The 27622-nt window shown below is 35.8% G+C and overlaps 4 protein-coding genes and 1 long non-coding RNA gene across 8 annotated transcripts in view; 3 read left to right on the top strand and 2 right to left on the bottom strand.

Annotated features, from left to right (window-relative positions):
- The first annotated feature begins 1292 nt into the window (after positions 1–1292).
- Positions 1293–10042, top strand: abhd2b (abhydrolase domain containing 2, acylglycerol lipase b). The gene is made up of 11 exons (XM_079603201.1): positions 1293–1430; positions 1923–1989; positions 2368–2600; positions 2870–3045; positions 3296–3463; positions 3636–3819; positions 4024–4116; positions 6275–6376; positions 6510–6579; positions 6653–6737; positions 8993–10042. Exons 3-11 carry the CDS (start codon positions 2389–2391, stop codon positions 9166–9168), a joined length of 1266 nt encoding a protein of 421 aa, XP_079459327.1. The 5' UTR covers positions 1293–1430; positions 1923–1989; positions 2368–2388; the 3' UTR covers positions 9169–10042.
- A 679-nt stretch (positions 10043–10721) lies between these two features.
- On the bottom strand, positions 10722–15013 carry rlbp1b (retinaldehyde binding protein 1b). The gene is made up of 8 exons (XM_079603202.1): positions 14804–15013; positions 13884–13920; positions 13305–13433; positions 12762–12966; positions 12472–12650; positions 12034–12192; positions 11395–11505; positions 10722–11316 (listed from the first exon to the last, which is right to left on the bottom strand). The coding sequence occupies exons 2-8, from the start codon at positions 13893–13895 to the stop codon at positions 11188–11190; spliced, it is 924 nt and encodes a 307-aa protein (XP_079459328.1). The 5' UTR covers positions 13896–13920; positions 14804–15013; the 3' UTR covers positions 10722–11187.
- Positions 15014–17054: 2041 nt separating this feature from the next.
- Positions 17055–20482, bottom strand: isg20 (interferon stimulated exonuclease gene). Its single transcript, XM_079603113.1, has 4 exons — positions 20314–20482; positions 19250–19902; positions 18261–18461; positions 17055–18154 (listed from the first exon to the last, which is right to left on the bottom strand). Exons 2-4 carry the CDS (start codon positions 19892–19894, stop codon positions 17759–17761), a joined length of 1242 nt encoding a protein of 413 aa, XP_079459239.1. The 5' UTR covers positions 19895–19902; positions 20314–20482; the 3' UTR covers positions 17055–17758.
- An 87-nt stretch (positions 20483–20569) lies between these two features.
- Positions 20570–21711, top strand: LOC306993392. The gene is made up of 3 exons (XR_013796440.1): positions 20570–20680; positions 21382–21457; positions 21569–21711. It is a non-coding gene; the product is annotated as an uncharacterized lncRNA (long non-coding RNA).
- A 232-nt stretch (positions 21712–21943) lies between these two features.
- Positions 21944–27622, top strand: part of cacna2d4b (calcium channel, voltage-dependent, alpha 2/delta subunit 4b) — a 32022-nt gene continuing 26343 nt past the window's right edge. For 2 of the 4 annotated variants that reach the window (XM_079603107.1, XM_079603110.1), the window contains exons 1-8: positions 22379–22509; positions 22594–22724; positions 25215–25296; positions 25510–25626; positions 25749–25808; positions 25951–26113; positions 26454–26585; positions 26708–26768. In XM_079603107.1, the coding sequence (XP_079459233.1) occupies positions 22504–22509; positions 22594–22724; positions 25215–25296; positions 25510–25626; positions 25749–25808; positions 25951–26113; positions 26454–26585; positions 26708–26768 (752 nt within the window). In that variant the 5' untranslated portion in view covers positions 22379–22503. Of the gene's footprint in view, positions 22510–22593; positions 22725–25214; positions 25297–25509; positions 25627–25748; positions 25809–25950; positions 26114–26453; positions 26586–26707; positions 26769–27622 lie in introns of all 4 variants that reach the window. The other 2 variants (XM_079603108.1, XM_079603109.1) reach the window with 2 other exon arrangements.

Genomic DNA, 27622 nt, shown 5'->3' with positions numbered 1-27622 from the left:
GAGCTGGATTTTAAACATCAGACATTTAAGATCCCGGTTGTCTTACAAAATATCCATATTATTTAGCGTCACTTAGTGCCTAACTGAGTTTCATTTATGGCACTTACGGGAAATAATAATCATTTATAAAGGGGTATTAAATTAGTTGTGTATTACAGAGTGCAATTATTTGTTGTGTAATTGCTATACTGAGTCTTCAAGATGTTCTTGGGCTGCTCTGCTGTTGTCACTTTTGCATCTGGTCACTCCAGTTCTCTGAATTTCTGTGAGACCACATCACTCTGACGAAAGCACTTGTAATATGGAGATTGTAAACAACTTGCTCCACACATGTCATGGTGTGTGTTTTCAGTTGTATCCTGCCATCTTGTGGCAATTATCAATAAGCACACTGTTCATGATATTGAAAGCTGTATTAAATTAAAAACAGAATATGATATATGTAGGCTATTTATGTTATTGATGTCAAATCGATTAATCGCGATTGTGTTCACATAATGTGTGTGTGTAGTATATATTTAGCTATATTATCTCTCTCTCTCTCTCTCTCTCTCTCTCTCTCTCTCTGTGTGTGTGTGTGTGTGTGTGTGTGTGTGTGTAGGCCTATATAATAGGAATATATAGCCTATTATGTACACACACAACACATAACAGCATATTATGTAAACACAAAGTTTTATGTTAGATCTATGCGATTAACCCATTTCGACAGCACTAATTTATGTATTTATTTAATTATCCATTTCCCTTATTTTTTTATTTTTTTTGTGCCATAAAACATCAAAATGAATAACATTAGTTTTTTATTTATTCTATTTAATTTATCCATAATTCAAAATCCACATTTATTTCTCCTTTTTGTTTTAAGTCATATTTTCGTTTTGTGAGATGAAAAACATAAATGTGCAGAAAAGACGTTAAAAAGAATAACATAATTTGTTTATCATTTAATTAAGTGGGAAAACTTTATTTTTGTTGAACAATGCAAATACAAAGGAGAATATTTTTTTCCACAAATTTCTAATTAGCAGTTTCCTTTAACAGGCCTCTTGTTGAAACTTTTTTGGCTAAATTTTTTGACTCCTACTTTTGAGAAACAATTTGACACAGTTTCCATACTTCAACCTAAGTATAATTTCATTATATTTTTGTTGAAATAGTGAAGTTGACGCTATTGTTATTGCTAGTGCACAGTGATAGTGCAGTAATGAATATTAATAGCACTGTTGGCGCGCCGAATCTGACGTCATTCTGACGCTGCTCCAATCAGAGGGCACGAATGAGAACGCGCTCCAGTTGCTGGGTGTAAAGTGAATGACGATGCAGCTGCGTGTTGACTGTAGTCGTCTGATTGAGTAACGTTACAGTGACAGTGAAGATGCCAAGAGCAGCGGCACAGATGAGTCTCTCTGGACAACTTTGAAAATAAGGTTTGCATTGTTTTTTTGTTTTGTACTTGTTGATTCGATTTTATAGTTATGCTTATATTTTAAAGTACAATCAATACATACAATCCTCAACGCTCCTGTATTGTCTTATAACCAGTTACCAGTACACGTTCGATAAGACTCAAAAATGCACATAAAAAACGACAAAGCAACTTTATAATGAGTAAAAAAGAATTCGAAAAATATTCTGTTTATTTTTTCATATCTTTAAAAAAGTTTGGTACAAGAACAAAATTCTAATTTTCTGGCTGCGTAATGTTACATGTAAGCTAATTAACACTCTTCTTATCTACGCGTTGATGTCAGAAGTATCCTTAACTCTACAGTATATGTATGTTGCACACATTTTGTACACAGCAGGCAGTTCAGGAGCTCTTGTCTGTCACTAAAAGCAGACAGATGAACTCTTGCATGATGCAGGAGGATACTTTGACCGGATGACACATGAGGGTCAGTAACTCTGTTTTTCTGTAGGACTGAACCTGAACACTGAGATTCGGGAGATGTTCTGTAACACAGCACAGATTTTTCAAGAGTCAAGGTGTGGTATGAATTTATTAGCATTTTATGTGCAATATTATATGTCCACATTTTCTTGGAAAACTATACTGGTGAGATAGTTGTTTGTATTATCCAGCCCCGACAGACTAATCCTGACTTTATCAGTGGCTCGTTAGGGACGATAGAGAAATAAATATTTTACTTTTATTTGACTATATATATATGCTTCTTTTTTTTTTAAATCAGCATGTACATTTTTACACATTATTTCATAAATATTGAGAGGGTTTCTTGGACTTATTCCATTTGATCTGAACAAAAGCATATAAGTGATATTTAGACTTGTGCTTATGTATTTATTGTGTATGCATTTATAGGTTGAAATACATTTCCTTTATTACATTTTCTCTACATACAGCTATTAGTAAACTAATCCACCATGAGTGCCCAAGTGGAGGCAGACGTCCACACCATATCTCCGGAGATGCCTGCCATGTTTGATGGCGTGAAGCTGGCCGCTGTAGCTACGGTGCTGTATGTCATCGTGCGGAGCCTGAATCTGAAGTGTCCCACGGTGGCCCCTGACATCACCTGTCAAGATACCCCTCTCAATCGCTACCTGCTGAAGTCTTGCCCCGTTCTAACCAAAGAGTGAGTGCTGTGACCTTTTCTTGTCGCCGGAAATAGAGTCATCAGTGTCCTAAGGTGTAGTGAGTCAGCGTCCTTTACTGTCCTTACCAGTGCCCGAATTTGTAAACACAATATACTGATTGAAACGCACCCCTTGATTAGCTGGTGTCAGGTGTGTTTAATAAAGGTTGGAGCTAAACTCTGCAGAGGGCTGGCTCTCCAGGAGCAGGCTTGGACACCCCTGCTTTTCTTTAGTTATACAGTTTATAACTATCACCCTGTTCATCCAGGTACATCCCTCCCTTGTTATGGGGAAAGAGTGGACATCTCCAGACTGCTCTTTATGGGAAGATGGGAAGGGTGAAGTCCCCTAAACCCTGTGGCCTGCGTAAGTACCTGCCCATGCAAGATGGAGCCACTGCCACCTTTGACCTGTTTGAGCCACAGGGCGTCCACAGCACTGAGGGTGAGCTTGGGTTTTGCATTGAATGGATAGTTGACCCCCCCAAAAAACATGTATATGTTTAAAATATTGGAATATTGCACACAAATGATATGGATTACTTGCTTTTAGGGTGCCTTGTTAGACCTTGACAGCTTGTTGTTCCCATCCACTAAGGGTGTTTACCGTGTTTATGATTAAGACAATTCCTCTGGAGAGGGAAAGGTGTTGCTCCTACTGTTACTGGAGTTTATCTGTCTCTGTCTCATTATAGATGACATCACCATGGTGATCTGCCCTGGGATCGGTAACCATAGTGAGAAGCATTACATACGGACCTTTGTGGATTATTCTCAGAAACAAGGCTACAGGTGCTCCGTTCTCAACCATCTTGGAGCGCTCCCAAACCTCGAGCTGACTTCCCCAAGGATGTTCACCTATGGTAAGCCACGTGTGTTTGTTTTGAAACCCCACACTTTTGAACAGCAGTGTACAATGTTATATATATATTTATATACCGGTACTTATATCTAAATATACACATGTACAGCAACCACTGAAAGCTCATTTCTGTGTTGTTTGTCTATGGTTTATTATGTAACACTATGTTAAAGGTTGTACCTGGGAGTTTTCAGCCATGGTGGGCTACATTAGACGCACATTCCCACAAACTCAGCTCATTGTGGTGGGATTCAGTCTGGGAGGGAACATCGCCTGCAAGTACCTGGGTGAGAATCCAGCCAATCAGGAGAGAGTGCTGTGCTGCGTCAGTGTCTGCCAGGGATATAGTGCTCTGAGGTGAGACATAATTATTCAATTGTACACTTGATGTTGTGTTTAGGTAAGTAGTGTTTTACATTTACATTTATTCATTCGAGTTTCACCTTTAGGAAAGAAGATAAAGTGTTCGTATTAATGGATCAAGTGTTGCCGAAAAATATGCGTCTTCAGCCGTTTCTTGAAAATGGCCACGGACTTTCTATTCTATATATTTGTGCTTAGGGCTCAGGAGACATTTCTACAGTGGGATCAGTGCAGAAGGCTGTACAACTTCCTCATGGCAGACAACATGAAAAAAATCATTCTATCTCACAGGTTAGTATTTTAATTTATTGTGCGCAGGGCCGCATTAAGAGCTCACTGGGCCCCGGGGCTATGAGCTATTGGAGGCCCCCTAAAATTTAATCAAATTAAACATTCTCTTTTTTAAAACTTGTTTTATTAGTTTCAATATTTTAACTTTATGCACATTGCATCAACCAAAAATTAAATTAAATGCAACAGTCTCAGACTTGAAGAAAATAGTTGAACATTTAACGAATTTCTGCACATTCCACCATATTTTAACGAAATAAACAGTCCTTTTTCTGTTAACTTATATTTCTGCATATTCCAGCATATAAAATGCACATATTTTTTTGTAAAATCCTCTATTCGATTAGATGTAAATAAAATACAGCAATAAAATAATTAAAATGAAAGTCTCTCATGACTGTATACCAAATTATTAACATTTACGTCTTTTAACATTAAAGTGCAGATTAGTTTTGTTTTTGTAAATCGTCAGACATGTTTTTTACCATTTCATTAAGTTTTGCTTTGTAGAAAGCATTTCTTTAAAGTGAATTTCGTTTTGTATAAATTGTATCTTAATTTTAATAAATATTTAATCAACCAATTGCATGTATTTAATAAATAAAAAACAAATATAGCAGACAATATAATAACCGTGACATTGAGGCGCTAGCGCGCTGCGTTCACTTGCATTGCATTGTTAAAAGCCTTTCTTTAAAGTGAATTTCGTTTTGTATAAATTAAATTGTATCTTATTTTAATAAATGTTTCATCAACCATTTGCATGTATTTAACAAATACACGGTAAATATATAGCAGACAATATAATAACCGTGAGATGGAGGAGCCGCGCGCCGCGTTCACTTTCACTTTCATTGTTAACTAGAGAGCGCACCTCATAAATGAATGAAACTCAGCGTAGGCCTATGTCTCATACATTAGCATTAAATATCTTTGCTGCATCCTTTCTAGAACAGACAAGGGCTTGAATGAACATAAGAAGGAATGTTGTAACAAGCGGTATTACAAATTCACAATGTCACATTAACATTAGCTTCTAGTGGGAAAAAAAGAAAGAATACATTTTACATAAAATCCAGTGCTTTCAAAGCATTACATGTTTTAATTTCTTTCTTGTTTTTAGTTTGTTCCGAAAGATGTACATATAATGTAAAGTCATTTATAAAATGTGGAAAATTTGGTTTACTTTAAGCCCACTTCTTTTTATGTATATGGTATTTTTCCAATATAACAGATAACTATAGCCTAATATGTTGTTCTTTACATTCCAAATTGTCATTTGGAATTGTTACATTCCAAATTGTTATTCTTCTTAGTATAAAAAAGCACATAAAAAAACACAAATTTCCATCATACACTTTTAGAATAAATGCATTTTATATACCAAATTCAAACGTGACGTTTCAATTCACCCTGCCGCCCACGTGGGTTTGATGGAGAGGCGATCTGACCAATCATAACGCCGAATCCGAAATTTAGTCCAGCAAAGCAGTCAGCAGAAAGTTAACGTCTTTGGACTTGAACTTGAAAAATGGTATTGTTTAAATTACTTAAATGACAATATTTGAAAGTTGAGACTTTGTTTCATGTCAAAAGTAAGCTGCTCTCTCGTCTGTCAGCGCGTAGCCTACTACTAGTCTGTGCCCCGCGATGTATTTTTCACTGCGTGAGAACATGTGTGGCGTGACTCGTGAGAGCGAGAGCCTGGCTTATATCACACACAGGAGGCTGGTCTTTGCGAATGGTCAATTACTTTAATAATAATGATTGATAGTGATGATTCCATGATAATGCATGCAATTTATGGTAAAGCATCACTAAATAACAGGGCTAATTTGTGGGGGGCGTGGTGAGGCTTTGGCAATCAGCGTTACCGATGGATAGTCAATCTGCTCCACGGCCAATCACGGGCCCCCTCCTTGCTCGGGCCCCGGGGCTTTAGCCCCGCCTAGCCCTGTTGTTAATGCGGCCATGATTGTGCGGCTCTATTGGAAATTTGATTCTGATTTGTCAAACACTGCATTCTGGGGTCAATGCACAGTTCATTAATAATGATCACAAAATAAACTACTTGAGGATGATACAATAGTCTCAAAGAATGAACACTGTTTTTACTTCCTAAGCATGTGTAACTAAGTCAAGTAAATCTGTCCTGTAGGGGAAGTTTATTTGGTATGAGCTCAAGCAAAATGGAGTTTGCCGACCTCAGCCGTCTATATACGGCCACCTCACTCATGCAGATTGATGACAACATTATGAGGTACTTCAGAAGCTTTCATGAGACAATTCTGACCTGCATTAAAGCATTAATACCAAGGATAGCTCAGTGTTTCATTTAGGATTTAGCAAAAAAACTGCAGTTATGTGCCTATAATGATTTTTATCTCTATTAGGAAGTTTCATGGACACAACTCCCTAAAGGAGTACTACGAGAAGGAAAGCTGTGTGCATTATATTCACAATGTAAGTAATATCGTTGAAAGCAGGTCATATTATTTGGCAGTTTTTCTGAAAACTATTCTCTTCGTCTCTGCAGATCAGCGTTCCTCTCCTCTTGGTGAACTCTTCAGATGATCCATTAGTCCACCAGTCACTGCTGACAATCCCTCGCACACTTGCAGGTATTTAAATATTCAATTATTTATTTATCCATTATATTATCTATTTTATTATTGAACATGTTTATCCACTGAAGGACAGATTGTGGATTATCGTAACATGCTTTCCGTTTCACTTCAACATTTCAGTACTTTACAATAAGTTATTTTTACTTTTACTTTACAATTATTTTACATTAATTTTTTTGTATGTACATTTTTGAAATGCATTTTCTGTAAAGCTGCTTTGAAACAATATGTATTGTGAAAAGCGCTATACAAATAAATTTGAGTTGAATTGAATTAATATACTAAATTAATTAAAGTGACCCTATAATATTATTTTCAAGATTCCTAAATTTGTTTTGAAGGTCTGCTACAATAGGTTTACATGCATCCGAAGTCAAAAAACACTTCTCACAGTGTCTGAAACGGTTCAATAAAAGATTCGGTCTCACTAAACCCCTCTTTTCTGAGAGTCTGCTCTGCTCTCATTGGTCAGATGGCTCAGTCTGTTGTGATTGGTCTACTCTGCTCTGATTGGTCAGATGACCCAGTCTGTTGTGATTGGTCTACTCTGTTCTGATGTCAGATGGCTCAGTCTGTTGTGATTGGTCTACTCTGTTCTGATTGGTCAGATGGCTCAGTCTGTTGTGATTGGTCTACTCTGCTCTGATTGGTCAGATGGCTCAGTCTGTTTTGATTGCTTTACAGCGCATGTTGGAAACCAAACTCCTATTACCATATGTGATTTTCAGGTCTGGATTCTTCCTCAGCACTTGTATACACAGCGATACGAACAGTAACGGTGGTGTCGCTTTTACCGTATCAATTCGAGCCATGTCGTGACTCGTGTGTATTGGCAGTAGGAAGTCTCTGTACTTGCTCTGCAGGAACAGTGTAGCAGATCTATTCCGCCAAGACCAAACATATCAACATTGTCGTATCCATTACATTGTCAAACACACCAAGAGTTGTCATGACAGAAATATATTGCTCATAGTTAAAGTTAACAAATCAGACCTTATTCTAAAGTGTTACCAACATATCAGCACCGTATGCGTTTTCGACAAGTATGGCTTAATAGTGCTTTTAGTTGCCCATTAAGACTCTCAGCACTGTCGAGTCTAAGATCCTGCATTGGACACCTGTGCTGAATTTTTCAGGGTCATCTGATCCTTCCTCTGTGATTATTTATCAGATTACTGCCGTTAGCTTCCTCCTTCAAGCCTCGGGTGAAAGATCCAACTGCGAGCCCTTATTAACAAGTCTGCCTTGCACAAAGGAAATGTGCGTCACTTAATCTTCAGCTCCTTGGACTGAGCTTCAACAGGACTTTAAAGTTGATGCATTTTTAAAGAGGTCACAACAGAGGTCTTTGCATCTTTGCAAGCTTTGGATTGATTATTTAGCCTTATGAGTATGTCTAATTGACATTTTTATGCTGTTAATCGGGTTATATAATTTTTTCAATTTATAATGATAATAATATGGTCCATAACAGTATTGAGAACCGGTTCTTATTCTGGTGTAATGCGATGCACAAAAAAAATATATATATATATAACTTGTTTTTTTTTACAAAATCTAAAAAATATTGCGCAACCAGTGTAGTCTGATTCCCGATCAAATGCTTCTCGTGAGTCGATTCTTGTTAGTGAATCAAAAGCTTGTTGCACAACCAGTGTAGTCCGATTCCAGAACAAATGCCTTTCTAGTGAGTTTTTCAAAGGATCATGTTGATATATATTATATATATGTTGATGTTCTCTCACAATGTTAATGACGTTTTTTTGCACAAAAAACGGTACACAAGTCGGATCTTTTGAATGAATCGAAGCATATTGCGCAACCAGTGTGTTCTGATTTCCGAACGAATGCCTCTCATGTACCGCTTCTTTTTAGTGTGAATTAAAGCAACCAGCGTACAGTTCCCGAAACTTTATTTCTACTTTATTTGTGCTGTTTATTTACTATAAAAACACACTACGACCACCAGTGTAGTTTGACTCTCTAATGAACGACTCTTATGATGAGTAAAATCTTTTTAGCAAATCAAAACATGCAGTGCAGTGCAGTAAGTAAAGTCCCATTCTTAAACTGATGACAGTTATTTTTTGATGAATCAAACACATACAGCTTACATCTAATTGAAATTGACTTCTAACAGAGTGGTCAGTAGTAGGCTAGTATTTGACATTGATGAATGGATTGTTACCACAGTTTTGTTTCTTATGCTTCTACTAAAAAGACTGTAAACCCTTACTGTTTCCTCGCAGAAAAAAAGGAAAATGTGATCTTTGCGCTGACGCTGCATGGAGGTCATCTCGGCTTCTTTGAAGGTGCTGTTCTTTTTCCTCAACCGCTTTCCTGGATGGACAAAGTCATAGTGAGTTATGCCAATGCTATCTGCCAGTGGGTGAAACACAGGCCACCGTGCCTCAAGGAAAAATAATGCAGTCTGCAACACAAAGCATAACACTTTCTGGAGCTTTGCTTGTTCGCCCTTGAGTTGAGGTTAGATGATGGTTTCTAGAGTTTGCTCTGACCTTCAAGAAGGAATTCGAGAGAAAGCGCATTGTAATTTACACTGGCTGTACGTTGAGTCAGATGCCTGTGGTGTATCGCTACAAAGCTGGACAAACTGCAGAGGGATTCCTAACACGTTTAAAAAAAAAAGGAATCTTGTGGAAAAAAATATTTGGCAAGAGGAGATGGTAAAGAGGTTAGTAACTAACACAAGTTCACCAGCTGTCATTTACATAGTTTATACTATACTATGTTGTCGGCGCATCTGTATGTTTTCAATTCACCTTTGTGAGATATAATTTTTTTTATTAGTTTGAAAATCATGTTAATATTTAGATAAGTTTATTAAAATTTGAAAATTTGCACACACATTAAAATGGACCTAATTTTCTTTTTAATAATAGTCTTTCAGGCTGCCTTGTGTTTTATTGACACTTTATTCCAGTTGTAAATGTATCACTTTATTGCTGCTTGAGTGGCACGATTATTTTCAGTAAATGTAGTCAAGTGTTTGCTGTAAGATGGGACCGCAAACGATTGTAGCGTTATTCATTTGTCTGCGAATGTCTCCTTCTATTGGCCTCTTTTATAAGCGCACATTTTTATTACTATGTGAATGAGTTCGGTCTGTCTGCATTTATGAAATGTCATATGTCCAACCAGCAATGGTGAAGATATGTTTTTCTTTTCAATCTCTGTTGTTCTTACTATCATTCTCTCTGTTGTGTTATATATGGCCAATTGTACATGTCCAATTATTTGCTTTACATGTTACATTAAACCAAGGTAAGAACAATGACATATGGTGTATTTATTGCACTCAAAAAATCGTTTAGCCTTTTCACCTCACGTCTTGTGTCATTTAATGATAAGCACGTTAAATCTCTTCTCGACAGTATCTAACAACTGGAAACAGACAATATCTAATCCTAACTCATTTATGATTTTTAAGTACAATCAACTTGGATGTTTAGGTCATTTCAACTTAAATTACATTAAACTGACTTTAAAAAATTGGTTGAATATTGTATAACTATAAAAACTATTTTTTAATTGAAACTACTTCAAAGTAGTTTTAAAATAATAAATTAGTTATAATTTTTTTTTCATTGCTTAACTTATTTCGATGAGTTAAAGCAATGTAAAAACATATGTTGTCAACTTATCGATCATATAATTTTCTACAGTGCAATATTCTTCAAAATATTTTGTGTTCAGCAAAAACTCAAAAAAATTGAGGCAATCACTTGCGTCAAATTTATTAAGACATCATATGACATTTTATTTTAGCATTTACTCTCCTTTTGGGTGTCCTTTTTGTACCCTATTTGTGGAAAACCTATTATACCCTATTTTTTATGTTATTTTTTTTGGTCCAGCTTATTATCCAGAAAAAAATATTGATGAAGCACAAGCACAATGTTTGACATTCCAAATGGATTTTATTTATTGTCTTTTAATATATGATAATACATGATAATGGAATAAAGTTGTCATTTCAAGTGTGCACTTTATTGATGTTATATTATAACATAACTGTTATAATATAGAAAGTTATACATTTGGAACATCATATTCTTGTAAATATGCTTTTAACATTCTCAGTTACCAAGAGAAACAACAGAAAAGTCTGGACTCTTCATCTGTGCTCCAAAAGAATATCAATGTTGTGGGGTAAATTTAGAAACGGCCCTGCCCCAGATTAGCGAGGAATGTAAAACACTCTTATAGAAGGCAGCGTCACTGAGAACTAACAGACCGTATCTGTTTTCATTCCTCTTTGATGCCATCTGGAGACTTATCCTGTGAGGATGGCTGTTTGGAATGGGAAAATCTCTATGCTGCTGAGTTCACTCTCAGACAAAACACATTCGATCATTCTGTAATACAATACAACTAAAACAACACACTGTCGCATTCTGGTACAGTGACGGATAAGAAGTGCTCAGTCAAAAAGATGTGCTGCTGTGACCTTGCCATCATATTTCAGGCCTTTCCCATCAAAGTCTGAAGGCAGGATTTCAGCATCAAACTCCTTGTAGTAGTTCTCCAGCTCATCACCGTGGACAAACACCTTCAAAGACACAGAATGTCAAAATCACCATAAATCATTACTTCTACGTTCATTCTTTGCAATATAAACACCATTCACCCTTTCCAGCAGTTTGCTCTTCATCAGGGGTTTGACCACATTGTAGGTGGTGGTGAAGTACCAGGGCTGGTGGATAAAGTGCACTGCTTTGAAACGTGCAGGGAAAGAATCCTGCCATACAGAAACGGAAATTAAATGTAAGCAATTAGCATATGTAAAGACTGACATACATTTAGAGTGTGTTAACCATAGACAGTATATGTTAACGGCGCACTCAATGTCATCTTGGACTTACGCTGACACCTAGTGGCGTAGTTGCAGCATTACATAGAAGCAAGTTTTCAGTTACTGATTTTAATTTAGGTTATTTCCAGGTGTCATACTGTAATACCTGTCTTTTTGAATTTCACATGGTTAAGTTCGGTATTTTTTAATGAAAAAAAAGAGGTTGAATTTTTATGTAATAATATTTTGATTAAAGGCAAGTTTTATTCACACAAATGTAGAGTTGTTAGAGTTGCTCTAAGTTTTGTGGTATTTAAAAATTATTTGAATTTGTATTTCAATAATTAAAGCAGTTTAAAAAGGAATTATATGCAATATATATTGATGAACGCCCCTTAATTGTAATATATTTTAGTATTTATTTATTTTTCTCTTTCAATGAATGCTATTTGGATTTATTGTAATAAAAGTCACCTGCAACATGTCCACCATTTTCTTCAGCTCTGTGGGTTTGATGCCGGAGGCTTGCTGCATGGTGAAACCCTTGAAGTTTTCAATGATGCAAAACCCATTGATCTGTGTCTCCTCGTTTTCCAGAAGCTTCTCCAGGATCACACAATAGGCTCTGAGGATCTGGAGCAAACACAATATCAATACTGTACATGAAGCAGGCTTAGTTTTGTGTTTCAGCAATGAAAACATGACATTTTCTACCATAAAAATAAATAATACAATATATTTTTATTCTTAAGTAAGTATATATATATTCTTAAGTAAAACAAGAAAAAATATATAATACATATAAATATAGATACAAAAAATGATCAAATATTCAGTAAAATTGTGAAATATATTTTCTATTTAAATATATTTTAAAATGTAATTTATTCTTGTGATGGCAAAAAAAATCACCTCATCAAAGGTGATCTCCTCATAGTCCCAGTTCTCAATGTTGAAGAGCAGCACCACGCGGCCGTATTTATCTCTGCTCGACAGGATCCCTGGGTATCCGGCCTCAATGGTGCTGCGGACAGCCTCAGGGGTCAAGTTTTCAAAGAGCTCAGGGTAATCCCGTCTGAAGCGCACATAACCTATAAGACAATAAAACCAATAGTAATCTGTAGTAATACCAATAGTATAGTCTGTTTTAGGGCGAGTAGCATTCAGGTGGCAGCAATCATAAACCTGACAAACCTGCTTACCCTTCATGAGTTCATAGGCCCTGTTTATTTCATATTTCCTGGCACGGATGAACCTCACCAGCACGCCATCGGCTTTTTCCCCAAAAGTGTCCTGAACACCTTTAGCGAGTTCGTCTCCAGAATCCGCCTTCTCTTTCATAATACCTCTTAGTTCCTTTACGGCGGACACTCGCTTCTCATCCGTCTCATTCAGCTCATCTTTAGCCTACAATAACATCACAAGTTAAAAATGCAACATTTGTTATTAGTCAGAATGTGCAAGTATGCTAACTTGTTAGCAGATGCTAGTTGTTGTGGTAATTACAACTTTTACATTTTCTCAAAAAATCTTTTGTCACCATGATGCTGGATGTTTGCTATGTTGTTACTAGGGTGTTTTGGGTGGTCACTGTGTGGTTGAAATATAATAATAGCATTGTTTGACTTAGCAAACAATGCTAATAGTGAATTAGCTATAGTAAATTCATATTTAGACAGCTAAAATGTTGAGTTCAGTGTAATTGCGTTTATATACATTCAAACTTTCTAAAGACTTGTTCACACCTTCTGCACTGTGTGGTCGGGTATTTGTTCACAGGATCCGAACACCGGCCCGTGATCTTTGACCGTGAGGTGCTCCAGTTTAGCCCTGAGGGCTTGCTCCTCCTCGGACACCATCCGGAATGATCCACTCTATAGAAAGTTATGGAGAAAGACTCATGAAAACATCCTAATCCTGAGTTTGAAGCAACACTTTAGTTTAGTAGCCCTAATCAATGGAAGCTAGTGTGGGCCAATGCTAAGCTCACTCACATGAATTGCATAAAGCCTAGTAAACCGGGTCTGAGATTGGGGATAAGCCGCTAATGTTCATAGTTCTATCCCTGCACTAAAAACGCCTTGTTCTTAAAACATTTGTTCACCAAATGAGTGACGGTTTGGAGGAAAGAGGGTGAGATCACGTTGTGTGACATAACAGGGACTTAAGACTTCAGATTAGTGGGAAATACAGAGTTAGGCCTAATGCTAATAAAACAGTTGTAAAAGTTCTCTATTATAATAACATAATTTGGTCAGTAAGCATAATTGAATGTGGTTTTACATCTTAATGTGAAAAATGAGACATAACAAAACTGCACTTACAACAACAGCCATTGCTTCAGATGCTCAGCGCAACGTTCTATGGAAAGAGAGATATTTTTCACAATAAAAATGCTTCCACTCCAACAAAAAAGGAATCACAAATTTATTTTATGACAAACACTCATTAGTTTGATTAACCAAATTTTTCAAGAAAAAAAATGTTTCAATATTAATTTCATCACTGATAGCAGGTGTTATCATTTTGATGCTCAGGACCCCTAAATATGATGATTCCCCTTGCAAGACAGATGTGTATTTTTATAAAATGTTATATAAACACTGTGTTTAAAATAATGTTTGAGGGGAAAATATATCATATAATAAAGACAACATGTTGTTTCTGAAATTAAATAAATGGCTTTTATATTGTCATTGTAAGGAAAAGGAAATTATTAAAATAGTATCTGAAAAATGTAGTATATTTATATAAATAAAATATTTTTTTTACCAAATTTTAGAGTAATAAACTACCAAAATAATAATAAAATAAAATAAAACAGATTTTCACAGTTTCATAACAAACGATTGTTTTCTTATTTCGTATTGTTACAATTATATGGCTGTCAGTATAATACAGTTGTTATACAAATGATTTGTGATTAGTCTTTAGAAAGCAAAATGAAACAATATAAATAATAATGTCAATTATTATTGGAATTACGTCTTTTTAACTCACTGTTAGAGTAATAAAATACAAAAAAAATACAAAATTATTACCAATAAAATAAAATAAAATAAACTGATTTCTTATTAAAAGATAGTTTGTTTGTTTTTGTACAAAATTGACCTCATTAGATTCACCATCACTTTAAAAGTAAGAATTATCCATCCATCATAATATTCATTAATATTTTAAAATACTCTAAAACATGAACAACATAACACATCCCATGCTATCCCAGGCAGGAAATGACACTTACCTGCTCAAGCCACCAGAACTGAGTGAGGTGAGGAACAGTTGCTTTAATAATTTGTAGTGTGACCCCTGATGGATTAAGCGTCATATGGGATTACAGATTTGATGTTAATCAGCGAAAAACATTGAGAAAAGGAGCAAAGAGAACATTGACCAATAACCTGCAGCCAATAGCATCATGGCTCTAATATTTTAATCAAGAGAAGCCTTCCCCAACCAAAAACCTTGGCTGCATAAAAATATAGCATTCACATAAGGAGTGGACAGGAATGTGTCAAACGTATTAGAGGTTAATAATATTCAAAGTTAAATGAGGAGGATTTGGCAATCCATGGACCAATAAGATTTGACTGCATTCCAGAACCAGTGAAAAATATGTGCTGGCAACGTGAACGGTGTCTGGAAATAGACCTTGAGTTGAGACTTTAAACACAAAGCTGTGTTCTCACATGCCAGGATATAGATGTAGGCATTTTGACTAGAATCAGATTAGAAAATAGTTATAGGATAAGTAATGCGTCCATTTAAGACTCCCAACACATCAATCCTTTAAGGAAATCAATAAAAAAATATATAGTCAGTAATTACAATTATTTACAGTAAGTCCTGTATATTTAGGTACAATTTTCTTTACAAAACATCTTGCGGGTTTTAAACTAGGTAAAAAATTAAATAGATGGCATTCAGATTTTGACATGTAGTAATTAAATCATATATGTGACCCTGGACCACAAAACCAGTCACATGTCACACGGGTATATTGTGGCAATAGCCAACAATACATTGTATGGGTCAAAATTATCGATTTTTCTTTTATGCCAAAAATCATTAGGATATTAAGTAAAGATCATGATCCATGAAGATATTTTGTAAATTTCCTACCGTAAATATATAAAACATTTATTTTTGTGAATGAATGCCGCACAATCGTGAACATAAACTGACAAATTTAAAGACGATTTTCTCAATGTTTCGATTTTTTTTGCACCCTCAGATTCCAGATATCCAATGGTTGTATCTCGGCCAAATATTGTCCTATCATAACAAACCATACATCAATGGAGAGCTTATGCATCCAGCTTTCAGATGATGTATACATCTCAATTTAAAAGAAAATTAACCATGTGACTGGTTTTGTGGTCCAGGGTCACATATATTAATAATATAAAAGAATATTTTTTGCTTTTATTTTATATTTAGAGAGTATTCTCTAAGACTGCTTTGGAATGATATTTATATGCTACACAAATAAATGCTGAATTCAAGAGGGTTGAAAACCCGTTGTAGAGGATGGACCGAGTTTGGGCCATATATGTTTCAAAGGGCACAAATCAGTACTAATTTTTAAGTTGTAAGTAGCCAGTGGTGTGAGCCCAGAATGCCTCCCACGTCACTACAATGTTTCCCGGTGATACATTGACCGGTGGGTTGGCTTTAATCCCTTAAAGCAGGATTTAGCCGTTGAATGTGAGGGTCTGTGTTACTAAAGCAGTGGGATTGAAGCACAATGGTCGTCTCTGTGCTACCGGAGCTGCTCAGTGTCTCAGTTCCACAACTCTTTTGTAAAGGCAATGACAAAAATAGTGGAAAGACAATAAATTTGATGATTTGTTATTATGCAGGTAGGCTATACTGTTTCAGCCAAAGCTAAATATTTAGACCAATGAAGAACGTTTAAGACCTTGCTTCCATTACATCATAGTTTCAAACCTTTGTCATGTGCCAGTTAAAGCTTACATCACACTGTAGTCAGTGTACAGAATTATAACCAAAATACTAGATTCAGGGTTTTAAAATTTAAATCTTGACAATACAACTACTGTGTGAGCAAAGAAACACAACCTAGGTCAAGGGAGCGACGCGATATACGTTTGGACCAAAACATGTTTACTGATAAACAGAAGCAATGGCATCTATATGCTTTTAGTCACAGGAGAGCTTGTATAATTGTTTACCTCACCAAATCAGATGGCACAAGTGACCAATGAAGAGTCATTGAGTTGGCATGACAGGAGTGTGAAGCACAAACTGAATTAGGAGCATTATTACTTTGGGGTTGTCCGTGACCAATTCCAACTTAAACTACTTTAATCATGTAATCTTTGGGAGTTCCCATCATCTTTTTGAACACAAATATGAACACTACCTCTGAAACAAAATGATTAGGCCTACATTATAATCCTAAAGAGTTGACGTCACGAGCCAGTGATATTATAGATTTACAGTTAAACTTTAGGCTGGATTGTGTTTATGTTAACATCTATTCATGATTTGCATACGAAGTCATAAAGAGCTAGATCTCAAAGACACAACATTCAACAAAAACAAACCTGATGCATGCAGTTAATCTACACCCCAAATGACAGTTAAGGCACGGTCTCATTTATTGTTATTTGGCAAATTTTCGAGAGTGAAATCCTATTATTTCGATAGTAAATATGAAATTTTGTGTGAGGACGAAAAAGTTCCACATTCAGATTTCGCCACAATGACCGAGAGTAATTTCTGTTTGAAAGCGACTGTGCTTTTTCGACTAACCTTTGGTCGCTAATGAATTCGTTTAAGAGTCATTTCGTATCCATAATCTTTATTTAGACATTTTTGTATTTAAACTTTTGACATGAGTCATGACAGTGTTTTCAGTTAGAAGAGCATTGTCAATATAACAATAATGCTATCTGTAACTCCACAGAAAGCATAATGATTGATATCATTGATATCATAACAGATTGATAACATTGATCATACAAATGAGAAACTCACAATGGAGTTAATCCCTAAAATACAGACTGTGTAGATTCAAAAAGCTGTTCTTAACTTTAAAATCCATTTATGAACATTATTAACTTTTACAGTCAAAGTTTAAGTTATTAAATAAGTTTTTCAAGTGCAATATTACAGTTCTACAAATTACACTTCCACCTTTCCTAATTGAATGTTAACATGTCAAGTTTGAAGTTTAAATAACATTAAACAACAAAGACGATTCCTGGCATTGAGGTTGGGATCGTTCTCCTAACTCTTGGTCTTGGACGCTGCAGTCCATCAAACTTTGCGTCCAGTACTCGTCTTCCACCATCAAACTTTCCGGCCAGTCCTGGTCATCCACCATCAAACTTTCCGGCCAGTCCTGGTCTTCCACCATCAAACTTTCCGGCCAGTACTGGTCTTCCACTATCAAACTTTCCGGCCAAAACTGGTCTTCCATGTAGTGCAGGGAGTTGTCGGGGTTTGAATTACGGTCTGTGTTTGAAACCCAGGACAGGATGCATTTTTCCCACTCGTCCCCTACCAGCTTGTACAGGTCCATGGCAGCACGAGAATCCTCTACAGAGCAGTGACCCATCCTGCCAATCTGAGAAAAATATCCAGTATGTCAACAAGCAGCAAGTAAAGAGAAAATGTATATATACACCAAGCCTGATGTCCTCACTTCATCTCATGAAATGACCTGATCTTACCTGTATGGTCCTATTAAGAAGTGTCTGAGCCAGTTTCTTCAAAGAGATTTTGCATTTTTCAGCAGCATTATACAACTTTCGCAGCAAGCTACAGGAAGAGGTATCCCTAATCATTCGTCTCGGGACGGAGATGTCAAGCACCAGGAAGTCATTGAATAAGGCATGGCCAACAATAATCTTCTCTTCGAGGATGTTGGCAATCTAAAGAAAAGAAGAAGAAAAAAAAGAGCACATGGTGTTATTTCAGTCATATTTTATGAAATTCAGTAGTCGTTTATAAGCAGGGCTCATCAATGATGTTATGGAGTTACATTAAAGCGGTATAATTTCCAGCTACAACTAGGCTATATTGAAAAGCAATGCAACTAGTGTATAAAAAGATTTACATATTTTTAAACTTAAAATGCATTTAAAATGTATAGAAATACATAATACAGATTTTAAAATATCTACCATAAATTGTAAAAAGGAAATATTAAATACAATATAAATAATAGGAATATAAATAGAACATATATAAGCAATAATAGATAAGTATAAATAATATGTATATAAAAAATACTAATAAAAGTTTATTTTAACTAGGCTATTTCAAATAAAATACCTATTATCACTTAAGTTACTAAATTACTAATATATACCCTGTACGGTGAGATTTTTTACATCCCTAGAATTTATACCATTAATTATATTAATAATACCTTTAACTTAATTTAATAATTTTATATAAATAATATCCATTCCATTTCCTTTGTTTTTAAATTTTAGTGGTTGGACCAGTGAAAATATTGACAAGGGAATTAAAAATCTGAACTACTGGCCTCACTGAGCCAGTGGGGAAAAAAAATCCTTATAGTTCAAAACTACTACACATTGCAAATGCAAACACACCTACACAGTAGTACACACAAAAAAACAAAACAAAAAAAAGTAGACCTAATAAACCCAAAAGAACGGAATAAAGTGGTTTAAATGGAGAACCATCTCACCTCATTTTGAGCATCCTCAAAAGGCACAGCTTGTTCTAAATGATGTTTCCTAATGCCACTCCATCTTGTGCGGTAGTCTGTGACTGGATGCCGAGGTAAAATATATTTATCATATATAACACTACCATGATAATTTACAATACTACAGCGTGCCACTTCACTACACCGACCACCAGGTCCAGTGCCGACCATTTCACAGTCCATAGCTACTAGCCTAGAGTGGTCTATTCCCACATATGGCGAACTCCTGCCACTAGTGGGAGGGCTGGTTTCAGATGAAAAGCCACTGTCCACTTCCCAGCTATCAGTGAGAGGTAGTGCAGACTCAGCTTCACTAGTCAGTGTATGAGGGGTTATTCTAGGCCTTTTGAATTGCACATGATTTGACTGTTCAGATACAGAATCCAAAACATCTCCATGTTCAAAACTCCCCGTCTTGTTTTCCAGAAGCTCAACTGACTTTCTTTTCTTTCCTCTTTTCTGGTCACATGACAATTCAATGGTGGAATCTTTTATTTTATTCTTTTTCCATCGTCTACATCTTTTAGCTTGATGAGAAATAGTTGTTGTTTCTTTGTTTGAGGCTGACAAGATGTTTCGGTCCACACTGTGGCTGGTGAAGTATTTCCAGGGTAAAGCAGACATTATGTCAGCTGTCAAAAAAAGAAGACACTTCTGTCAAACATGTGTGGAGGATGTAGCCTACATTGTAAGTCGAGAATCATGACATTAAATCTCTCTCCTAAAAAAAACAAATGACAAATAATATAAAGAACAGTGCAATCTTAATCAATTATGCAGCTAGCAAGTTACTAAGTTGAGATGCATGATCAATATTAACTCCATATTTGATTATATAAAACCTATGAAAGAAGTAGGTGGTCCTTTAGCACTGGCTAGCTAATCATTTAGCAAAGAAACAACGTAATTTGTCGCGTTTGCGTGTAATAACAATACATAAATGACATAACACTAAATTGTAAAACACCTCGACAAAAAAGGACACTTATTAGCATGGTAAACACTTGATATTTGTACACAATAGCACTGTTAGCAGCACATACCTCTGCGTACACGTGGACCCAGGTTGGAAGCAGGGCTATGAACATGCCGAGACAAGACCCAAATCGCGGGATTTGATTGGCCGGCCCGTTTGGACGGCCGTGCACTCTAATTGGCCAAAACGAATGCCAGCACAGAGCTCCTCCCTCAGGATCTTCCAGCCTTGTTGTCGAAAATAAATTGATGTAAGGTTGTTTTATCTCTGTAAATCGATGTTAACCTGACGTTAGAGAAAAGAGACTTTTCTTTCTGAATGTAAGTCAGTTAAGGAGATGTTTTAGTAGGCTGAATAAACTGCTGAGAGATAAATTACAATAATACCAAAGAACAGTGCAGTTTGAAGGAATTTTGACAGCTAGCAAGATACTGGTGAGACATAAACAACAGGCTAACATATTTGACTATACAGAATTCATCAAAAGGAAGATTTTTTTTACTTCTCTATATTAATGTGATATGGCATTAAAGTTGTGAATATTTTTCAATATAGTTACTTGGCACTAGCCATACAGCAAAGAAATAAGAACAATGTGTTGCTTTTACATTTAACAACACATAACGTAAATAATATTGCATTATATTACAATGAATAAACTGCTTTTGTGTGGAAACACCTCGTCACATAATAAACTGAGTGCATGTCCTCTTAACTTCAACATGTTTGCATTACATATTCATTTTAGCGTCATAAGAGTCATATTTGGGATTTTATACTATAAAACAGTTGCTGTTTTAAAAAATATGCTAAAGATTGTGTGACAGCAACGATTCGCTTTATGTAGTATTTCACATTCACTTCGGCTCAATTCGGAAAAGTATAATCACTGAGCATTATACGTTAGAAATAAGTTTTAGAAATGTGTTAAATGTATATAGTGTGAACCTACAGTAATTTTCCGCTTCAGTTTGGGTAAAGAGATGCAATGATGTGTTGAAATGTGTGCGTTTGTTAACCCTCTGAAATCAATAACCACAAACCAGCTTTACAGCAACGGTTTTCGAATGATAAAATGTTGTATAAATTTAACATTGTGACGTTTTGCTTTTCTGATTTGTTTTACTTCTTTCAGTTATTCGGACTGGTTGTTCAAGTGAGCATCCTCCTGGACTGGATACCATTGGCCGAGGACTGAGTTTTATGTGCTTGTAAGTGTGTCTGACCTTTTTTCTCTGAATGAAGTTTGATCATGATGATCTCTGCTGTGTTTTGCCTCTGAATCGTGAACACTCTGCTAGTTTATTTCTTTTATTTCCCAGACCCAGATGCACATCAGGGCTTTTCTGGATAACATGCGTCAACAGGAAGTCAAGGCATATTTCTGCCCTCTGAGATCACTGACGATGATCACAACAACAATAAATATGATTAAATGGAAAGTTCAGCCAAAAAGATATTCACCCTCAAACTTGAATGACTTTCTTCCTTCCATGGGACGCAAAAAGAAAAAATTGTGAATAAAATAGCCTGATAGGTCATATCAAAACAAATGACCGTGTCCCCACTAGATGGCCTTGTTCTTCTACAAACCAAAGCTGTTCACTTAAACTGATTGGATGGACATGGGCCAACCTCCTGAAATCACTATTAATCCTCTTAGAGACAACAAAACTCTTACTCGCCCAATCCGCTGCGTCTTTCCAATGTGCCCACCCTTTTCTCATCTCTCCATTTCCCCTCCCCACGCTTATGAACCCACTGTGTGGAGAGATTGTAATCCAAGTGGATTACACTGTAAATTGGGTGATGGAGGATTGCATGCTCTGGAAGTGAATCTCAACTGCAGCAGAGTGCTTGCCTTTCGTTTGATTCATATAACTGGGTTTATTTTGTGCCAAGAACCATGGAACTTTGGAGAAGACCTTTCAGATGTGATGCTTTGCAGATGACACGATGGAGATAATCTTAAAAGATTGATATCATGTTTGCCTGCTTTTAACAAGAAGGAAAGAGGACTTAATGATAGCATTAAGTGGATTATTTGGATTATCGGTATCATCCCGAATATGAGAAGCATTGATTACTCAAAGCAGCCCAATGGGAGTTTGAGAAGTTTCTGGAAGATCTGAGCATGATTAGAAGTCTTCCGACGTGGATCACAAAGCCCTCCAACAACTTTTGGATGTGCAAGTTCAGTTGATGAGGAGCTCAGAAGGGTCGTAAGAGACGTTTGAAACCATTTAGGCCAACATGAATGGAAGTGAGTGGAATGGAAGTTGGGTTTTAGTCGTTTTACTGGAATAGTGAATTCTTTGAAACGTCTTCTCATGACTTCACCATACAGATGTGGCTCTTAAGCATAGATGTCAGCATCATGTGTCACATCAGAAGGTCTTCCTGGGTCACATTCCTCATGGTCTACACAGGCTGGCTGTGTATTTTTACACGTGCTCAAATGAAGATTCCACCTGAAACGTAAGATTCACCTTGATTTCATCTATTTTATCCTTAAAGGCATGACCCCTGGTTTGATTTTCAGTGAAAACAATATAGATGTTAAGCTTGTTTGATGTATTTTGGGGTAAAAGTTACTATTGATGATATAATATCAGGCTACTGTTTTGTTTCTATTGTGTTACTGTCCTGTTTTATTTTATCAATGGTTTGGTAGATGCTTGTAAGATGCTGTCTTCGGTGTCATGGACATTGGAAGACAGGAAGAGAAATTGCTCTGAGAGTTGTATGATCATTTTTAGTAATTCCCTGATTCCCTGAGTTTGTTGAGGTGTAAAATTCAGTTCTCATGAGGCTTGGAAGTCATTCGGTGCAATAGCAGATGGCAGACACTTTGTGACACACGTAAGCTAAGCAGCTGTGAAAATATTTGAAGGTGGAGATGCAAGATAATTTGGTTGTATATGCATAATCCTTTCATTACTAATACAGAAATAAATAATTATATAATTATTATCTTTATAATTTATAGAATGAATGATTATATGACTTTAAATATAATATAAATTATAATTCAATTATTATTGAAAAGTATGTAAACTATTTGTATAGTACACCCAGAAATGAAAATTTTGTCGTCATTTACTATCACTAATATCATTTCAAATCTTTATGACTCTTTCTTCTGTGGAGCATAAAATAATGTGTTCTGAAGACATTTTTTTGTCCATTAAAAACACTCAAAATATTTTCATTTATGTTCCACAGAGGAAGAGTCATACAGGTTTGGAACAACATGAAAGTGAGCAAATTATGACTTTTTTGCAGTTATTATGACATTGTCAACTAGTAGGTTAATGTCCTGACTTGAAGTGGCTCTGTTTGATACACTCGTGGATCACACCAGCTCGTTCACAGATGGCAATACAGGCCACAGGCCCCGTGCACAAAGGAGTATAACTGGATTTGAGCTTTTGAGTACTGGTAACGTTATTTTCATGCATAAAAATGATAGTTTTATAACAGTATGTGTACTAGACCAGCTCAGCATGTAACACCAAGCATATTTCATGACTAGGCCAGTGCATCTGTGTTTTAAGGATTTATTGCTGAAAACTGTTTTTCTCTTGACCTTAATCCCAATGTTTATTTTTAGATTTTTTGGGGATTTATATAACTACAACAATTCAAGGACAAAATTGTTCCACTGCATTTAAAACAAATTTTGTGTTATCAATATTTAAAAATATATTTAATAATAATTAGTATATATTTCGAAAGTTTGGAAGTCTCTTATGCTCACTAAAGCTGCGTTAAGCAAAAATACAGTAAAATCAGTAATATTATTTCAGTTTAAAAAAAAAATGTTTTTATTTTTATATATTTTAAAGTGTCATTTATTCATGTGATGCAAAACTGAATTTTCAGCATCATTACTCCAGTCTTCAGTCACATGATCCTTCAGAAATCAGTCTAATATTCTGATTTGCTGCTCAACAAACATTTCTTATTATTGTCAATGTTGAAAACAGTTAAGCTGCTTAATGTTTTTGTGAAAACCGTGAGAAGAAAGTTGATTGAATAAGTACAATTTGTTTTAAAATAAATTATTTTAAACAGCACCAAAAAAATTTTGGTAAAAAAAAAAAATAACTTCATGGTTGCTTCCTAATCTGTTGGGTTGTTCTTGACTCCCTGATTTCCCTCGCTGTAATAGTATCAGTATCCGCAACACTGCCAAGCTATTAACACAATTCCCTAGCCCTCATGATGATCCCAGACTCCTTCAGGTCAACAGAGATTCTTCAACACAAGACTGATGACGTTAAGACAGATCTCAACTCTTATGACAAAATGCTGACAAGGCTCTTTAAATGACTAACCACAATGCTTCATTTGGTATTTTGTGCCTGTACATCAAGCATGACAGAGGTGTTTTATTATAGACTGTATATTTGTGGAGTTTATATCATTTACAGTGACCTCTTATGTACTATTAATGTATTGTTTGAGTTTGGATTGCAAAGTCTCCATTCACTGTCAATGGTCAGAGATCAACTTGGAATCCTATCAAGTGATTATGGGCCACCTGCAAACTAAGACAATTATGTATATTTATAGACCGGCAGATGGGGGTTTGATCAAAGCAAATGTAGACATTTGTTTAATAATTTTAAGTTTACCAGGGGAATTTCAACTAAATTCTTTGCTGTGTACCTACTAACCGGGAACGTTCACAGAACTTTAGCTATAACGCTCTAACAAGCTTCTTTCAAGGTTATGAACAAAGGTTCAGAATATTTATAAAATATGTTCCCATAATGTTTGCAAAAATATAAGATTGAGTGTTCCCTTAACATTTATATAACCAAGTAGAAATGTTTAAAACAAGTTGAGCATTCATGGAAAAATCAGAAATAAAGTTTGCATAACTTAATGGGAACGTTAGCAAAACATTCTTAGAATATATTTTTCTGGGTAAACACACCATTTTTTTTTTTTTATCTCTAGGGTTCAAAAATGGGCCATCACCCTTTCAGAGCAAATCAATGCCATTGCATCAAAATATTCAGGAGCTGCTCTATTACAAAAGGTAAATATCAATGAAATTGTAAACTAGTCCATTTAAAATAAATGTTTTGTCATATTAATAGTCAGTAAAATAAAGGAGCTAATTATAATGACTGTTTCTTGCCGCCTTCTTTTTCGCATGTTCAATCAGGAGAACCATTGCATATATTCCTTAAATTAAAACAAATTGTTCTTGAAAAGCAAACTGCTAAAACCATTCTCTCTGTTCGTCCAGAAACTCAAAGACGTTGAATCCATCATCAGAATAGAGGACGTGGATGGATCTCGATTAGTGCTGGAATTTTCAGAGGAAATCGAGAGAATGCTTGGCAGCAAGATGAAGTCTGTGAAGGTCAGTGTAATTGATCCTAATTTCTTAAGACTCTGATTCACAGTTGAGAGTTATTTTGTGAAGAACTTTGGTTTTAACTCATAAGAATGAATCAAAACGACACTGTTCTCTTTTTTCCTCAGAGGCTCGCAGACACAGCCGAGGATGCCGACCTGTATCATGAGTTTAATGCATCTTTAAAGGTAAAAAAAAATCATCCAAATAAAACTGATTTGGTATGTAAACCAAATATATTCAATATTCGATTATTTAAATAGTACATTTGTATAATACATATATTAAATTAAGTAAATGCAATTATTGCGTGGTCATTTTTTTTTGCAGTTTGACTACTTTAATTCATTATTGGTGAATACTATGGATGATGAGGGAAATTTCATTGAGCTTGGAGGCGAATTTCCATTGGAGGAGAATGAACATTTCAACAAGCTGCCAGTCAACACTTTAATGAGTGACATCCAAGTTCCAACTAATGTGTACAACAAAGGTATAATAGCAATGATGAGAATCTCCACTTGCTTTGTGTCTGGTAAACACTGGTTAATCAATGAGCAAACAAAAAAACACTGTTATTTTAAACTTTTGACTTAACAATTAAAATTCAGTATAAAAAAAGAGTCAGTATATTGTATCCAACTTCACTGGATGAAGATTACTTATGATTTGAGTGCTTAACTCTATATATGATGGTTGCATTTATGTTCTGAACGGTGTGAACTGAAATTAAGATTTTGTTTCAAGATTATGAAACAAACTTTTCGATGTCTATTTTGTGCAAATGTAACATTTAAACATCTAAAACTAATTTCCGTCGTGTTAATGTGCAGATCCAGACATTCTTAATGGAGTGTACATGTCAGAGGCCTTGAACGACATCTTCATCAGTAACTTCCAGAAGGATCCCACGCTCACTTGGCAATATTTTGGCAGCTCCTCAGGCTTCTTCAGACTCTATCCAGGTTTGATCAATTCTGCTTTCAGGAACATTGTTTCGTATTGATCAGTACAACTTCAACGACTAAAAAAAATTGCATTATTAATGTAAAACATATTTCGTTTTGCTTTTCTTTGTACCTTTTAGGAATCAGATGGACCCCTGATTCTAATGGTGTTGTTGCTTTCGACTGCAGAAACAGAAACTGGTGAGACAAAGTAAAGCGTTTGGCATGAGGTTGAGTCATTATGAAATGATGCCAGTTGACTTGGATTCAGCCAGGTATTTTCCTGACCCAGAGTGCAACGCAGGATTATCTGTGTGGATGCCACCCAAATGTCTGCTTGTGTCTATAGTAGCACAGCCAGTTAGGCTCTGATACCATTGAAAGACTTTAATCTCATTCTTAAGTGGTTAGGAGCTCAACAGCCAGGTTAGTAGGACTGACACAGGCTCCATATGTGAGTCTTTATACAAAGGCTAGTGATTGCAATGAATCTGAATAAACACAGCAGTACGAAGACACGGCCATTTTGAAACAAGACAGAATTGAATGTACATCATCATTGTGTTTATGACTGTCTACACTGAGGAAATTGTACAGTATCTGATATGCAGTGCATTTGGATATTTATGTGTTTGCACTGAAATGGCTTAAAATTGTGATTTGTTTTTTCAATGAGGAACCATAATTTCAACCAAGCCATTTTTGCCAAAGAGATGAATGATGATGAGATTAGATGAGATGATGTTAAACTAAAGAAAATGTACTGTTTTAGTTCAACATAAACGGTGCGTCCGAAATCGCGTACTGTCTGAGAGTGAGCTACATTTGAATTTGAACTTACTTGGTGACCGTTAAAAAAGTATGTTCTATATAGTATGAATGTGTGTAGTATGAATGTAATCTGGACGCACTACATCCGCCATGTTGTCATTATCATGTGACCTACCAGCGTCGGTTGCGTCGCTTCACTGCCATTCATTAATCCTCTCCCGTGGCCTCATGGGATAGTAAAGTGTCCATCTTTTCACCTACAGTTTTTCAGAATACTATGAATT

This window comes from Phoxinus phoxinus, assembly GCF_949152265.1.
Source record: "Phoxinus phoxinus genome assembly, chromosome: 25".
Lineage (NCBI taxonomy): Eukaryota > Metazoa > Chordata > Actinopteri > Cypriniformes > Leuciscidae > Phoxinus > Phoxinus phoxinus.
Note: the sequence above shows the minus strand (reverse complement) of the source record. Positions and strands in the feature narration are given on the sequence as shown.

Excerpts from the sequence above, each read along its gene's own strand:
- abhd2b (XM_079603201.1), top strand. The coding sequence starts at position 2,389 with ATGAGTGCCCAAGTGGAGGCAGACGTCCACACCATATCTCCGGAGATG. Across the intron at positions 2,601-2,869 it reads TGCCCCGTTCTAACCAAAGA|GTACATCCCTCCCTTGTTAT; the intron begins GTGAGTGCTGTG and ends CTGTTCATCCAG. Across the intron at positions 4,117-6,274 it reads AAAATCATTCTATCTCACAG|GGGAAGTTTATTTGGTATGA; the intron begins GTTAGTATTTTA and ends TCTGTCCTGTAG.
- rlbp1b (XM_079603202.1), bottom strand. Across the intron at positions 12,651-12,761 it reads GGCCTATGAACTCATGAAGG|GTTATGTGCGCTTCAGACGG; the intron begins GTAAGCAGGTTT and ends ATTGTCTTATAG. Across the intron at positions 11,317-11,394 it reads AGAGCAAACTGCTGGAAAGG|GTGTTTGTCCACGGTGATGA; the intron begins GTGAATGGTGTT and ends GTGTCTTTGAAG.
- isg20 (XM_079603113.1), bottom strand. The coding sequence starts at position 19,894 with ATGTCTGCTTTACCCTGGAAATACTTCACCAGCCACAGTGTGGACCGA. Across the intron at positions 18,462-19,249 it reads TTGAGGATGCTCAAAATGAG|ATTGCCAACATCCTCGAAGA; the intron begins GTGAGATGGTTC and ends TCTTTTCTTTAG. Across the intron at positions 18,155-18,260 it reads TTCTTAATAGGACCATACAG|ATTGGCAGGATGGGTCACTG; the intron begins GTAAGATCAGGT and ends TATTTTTCTCAG.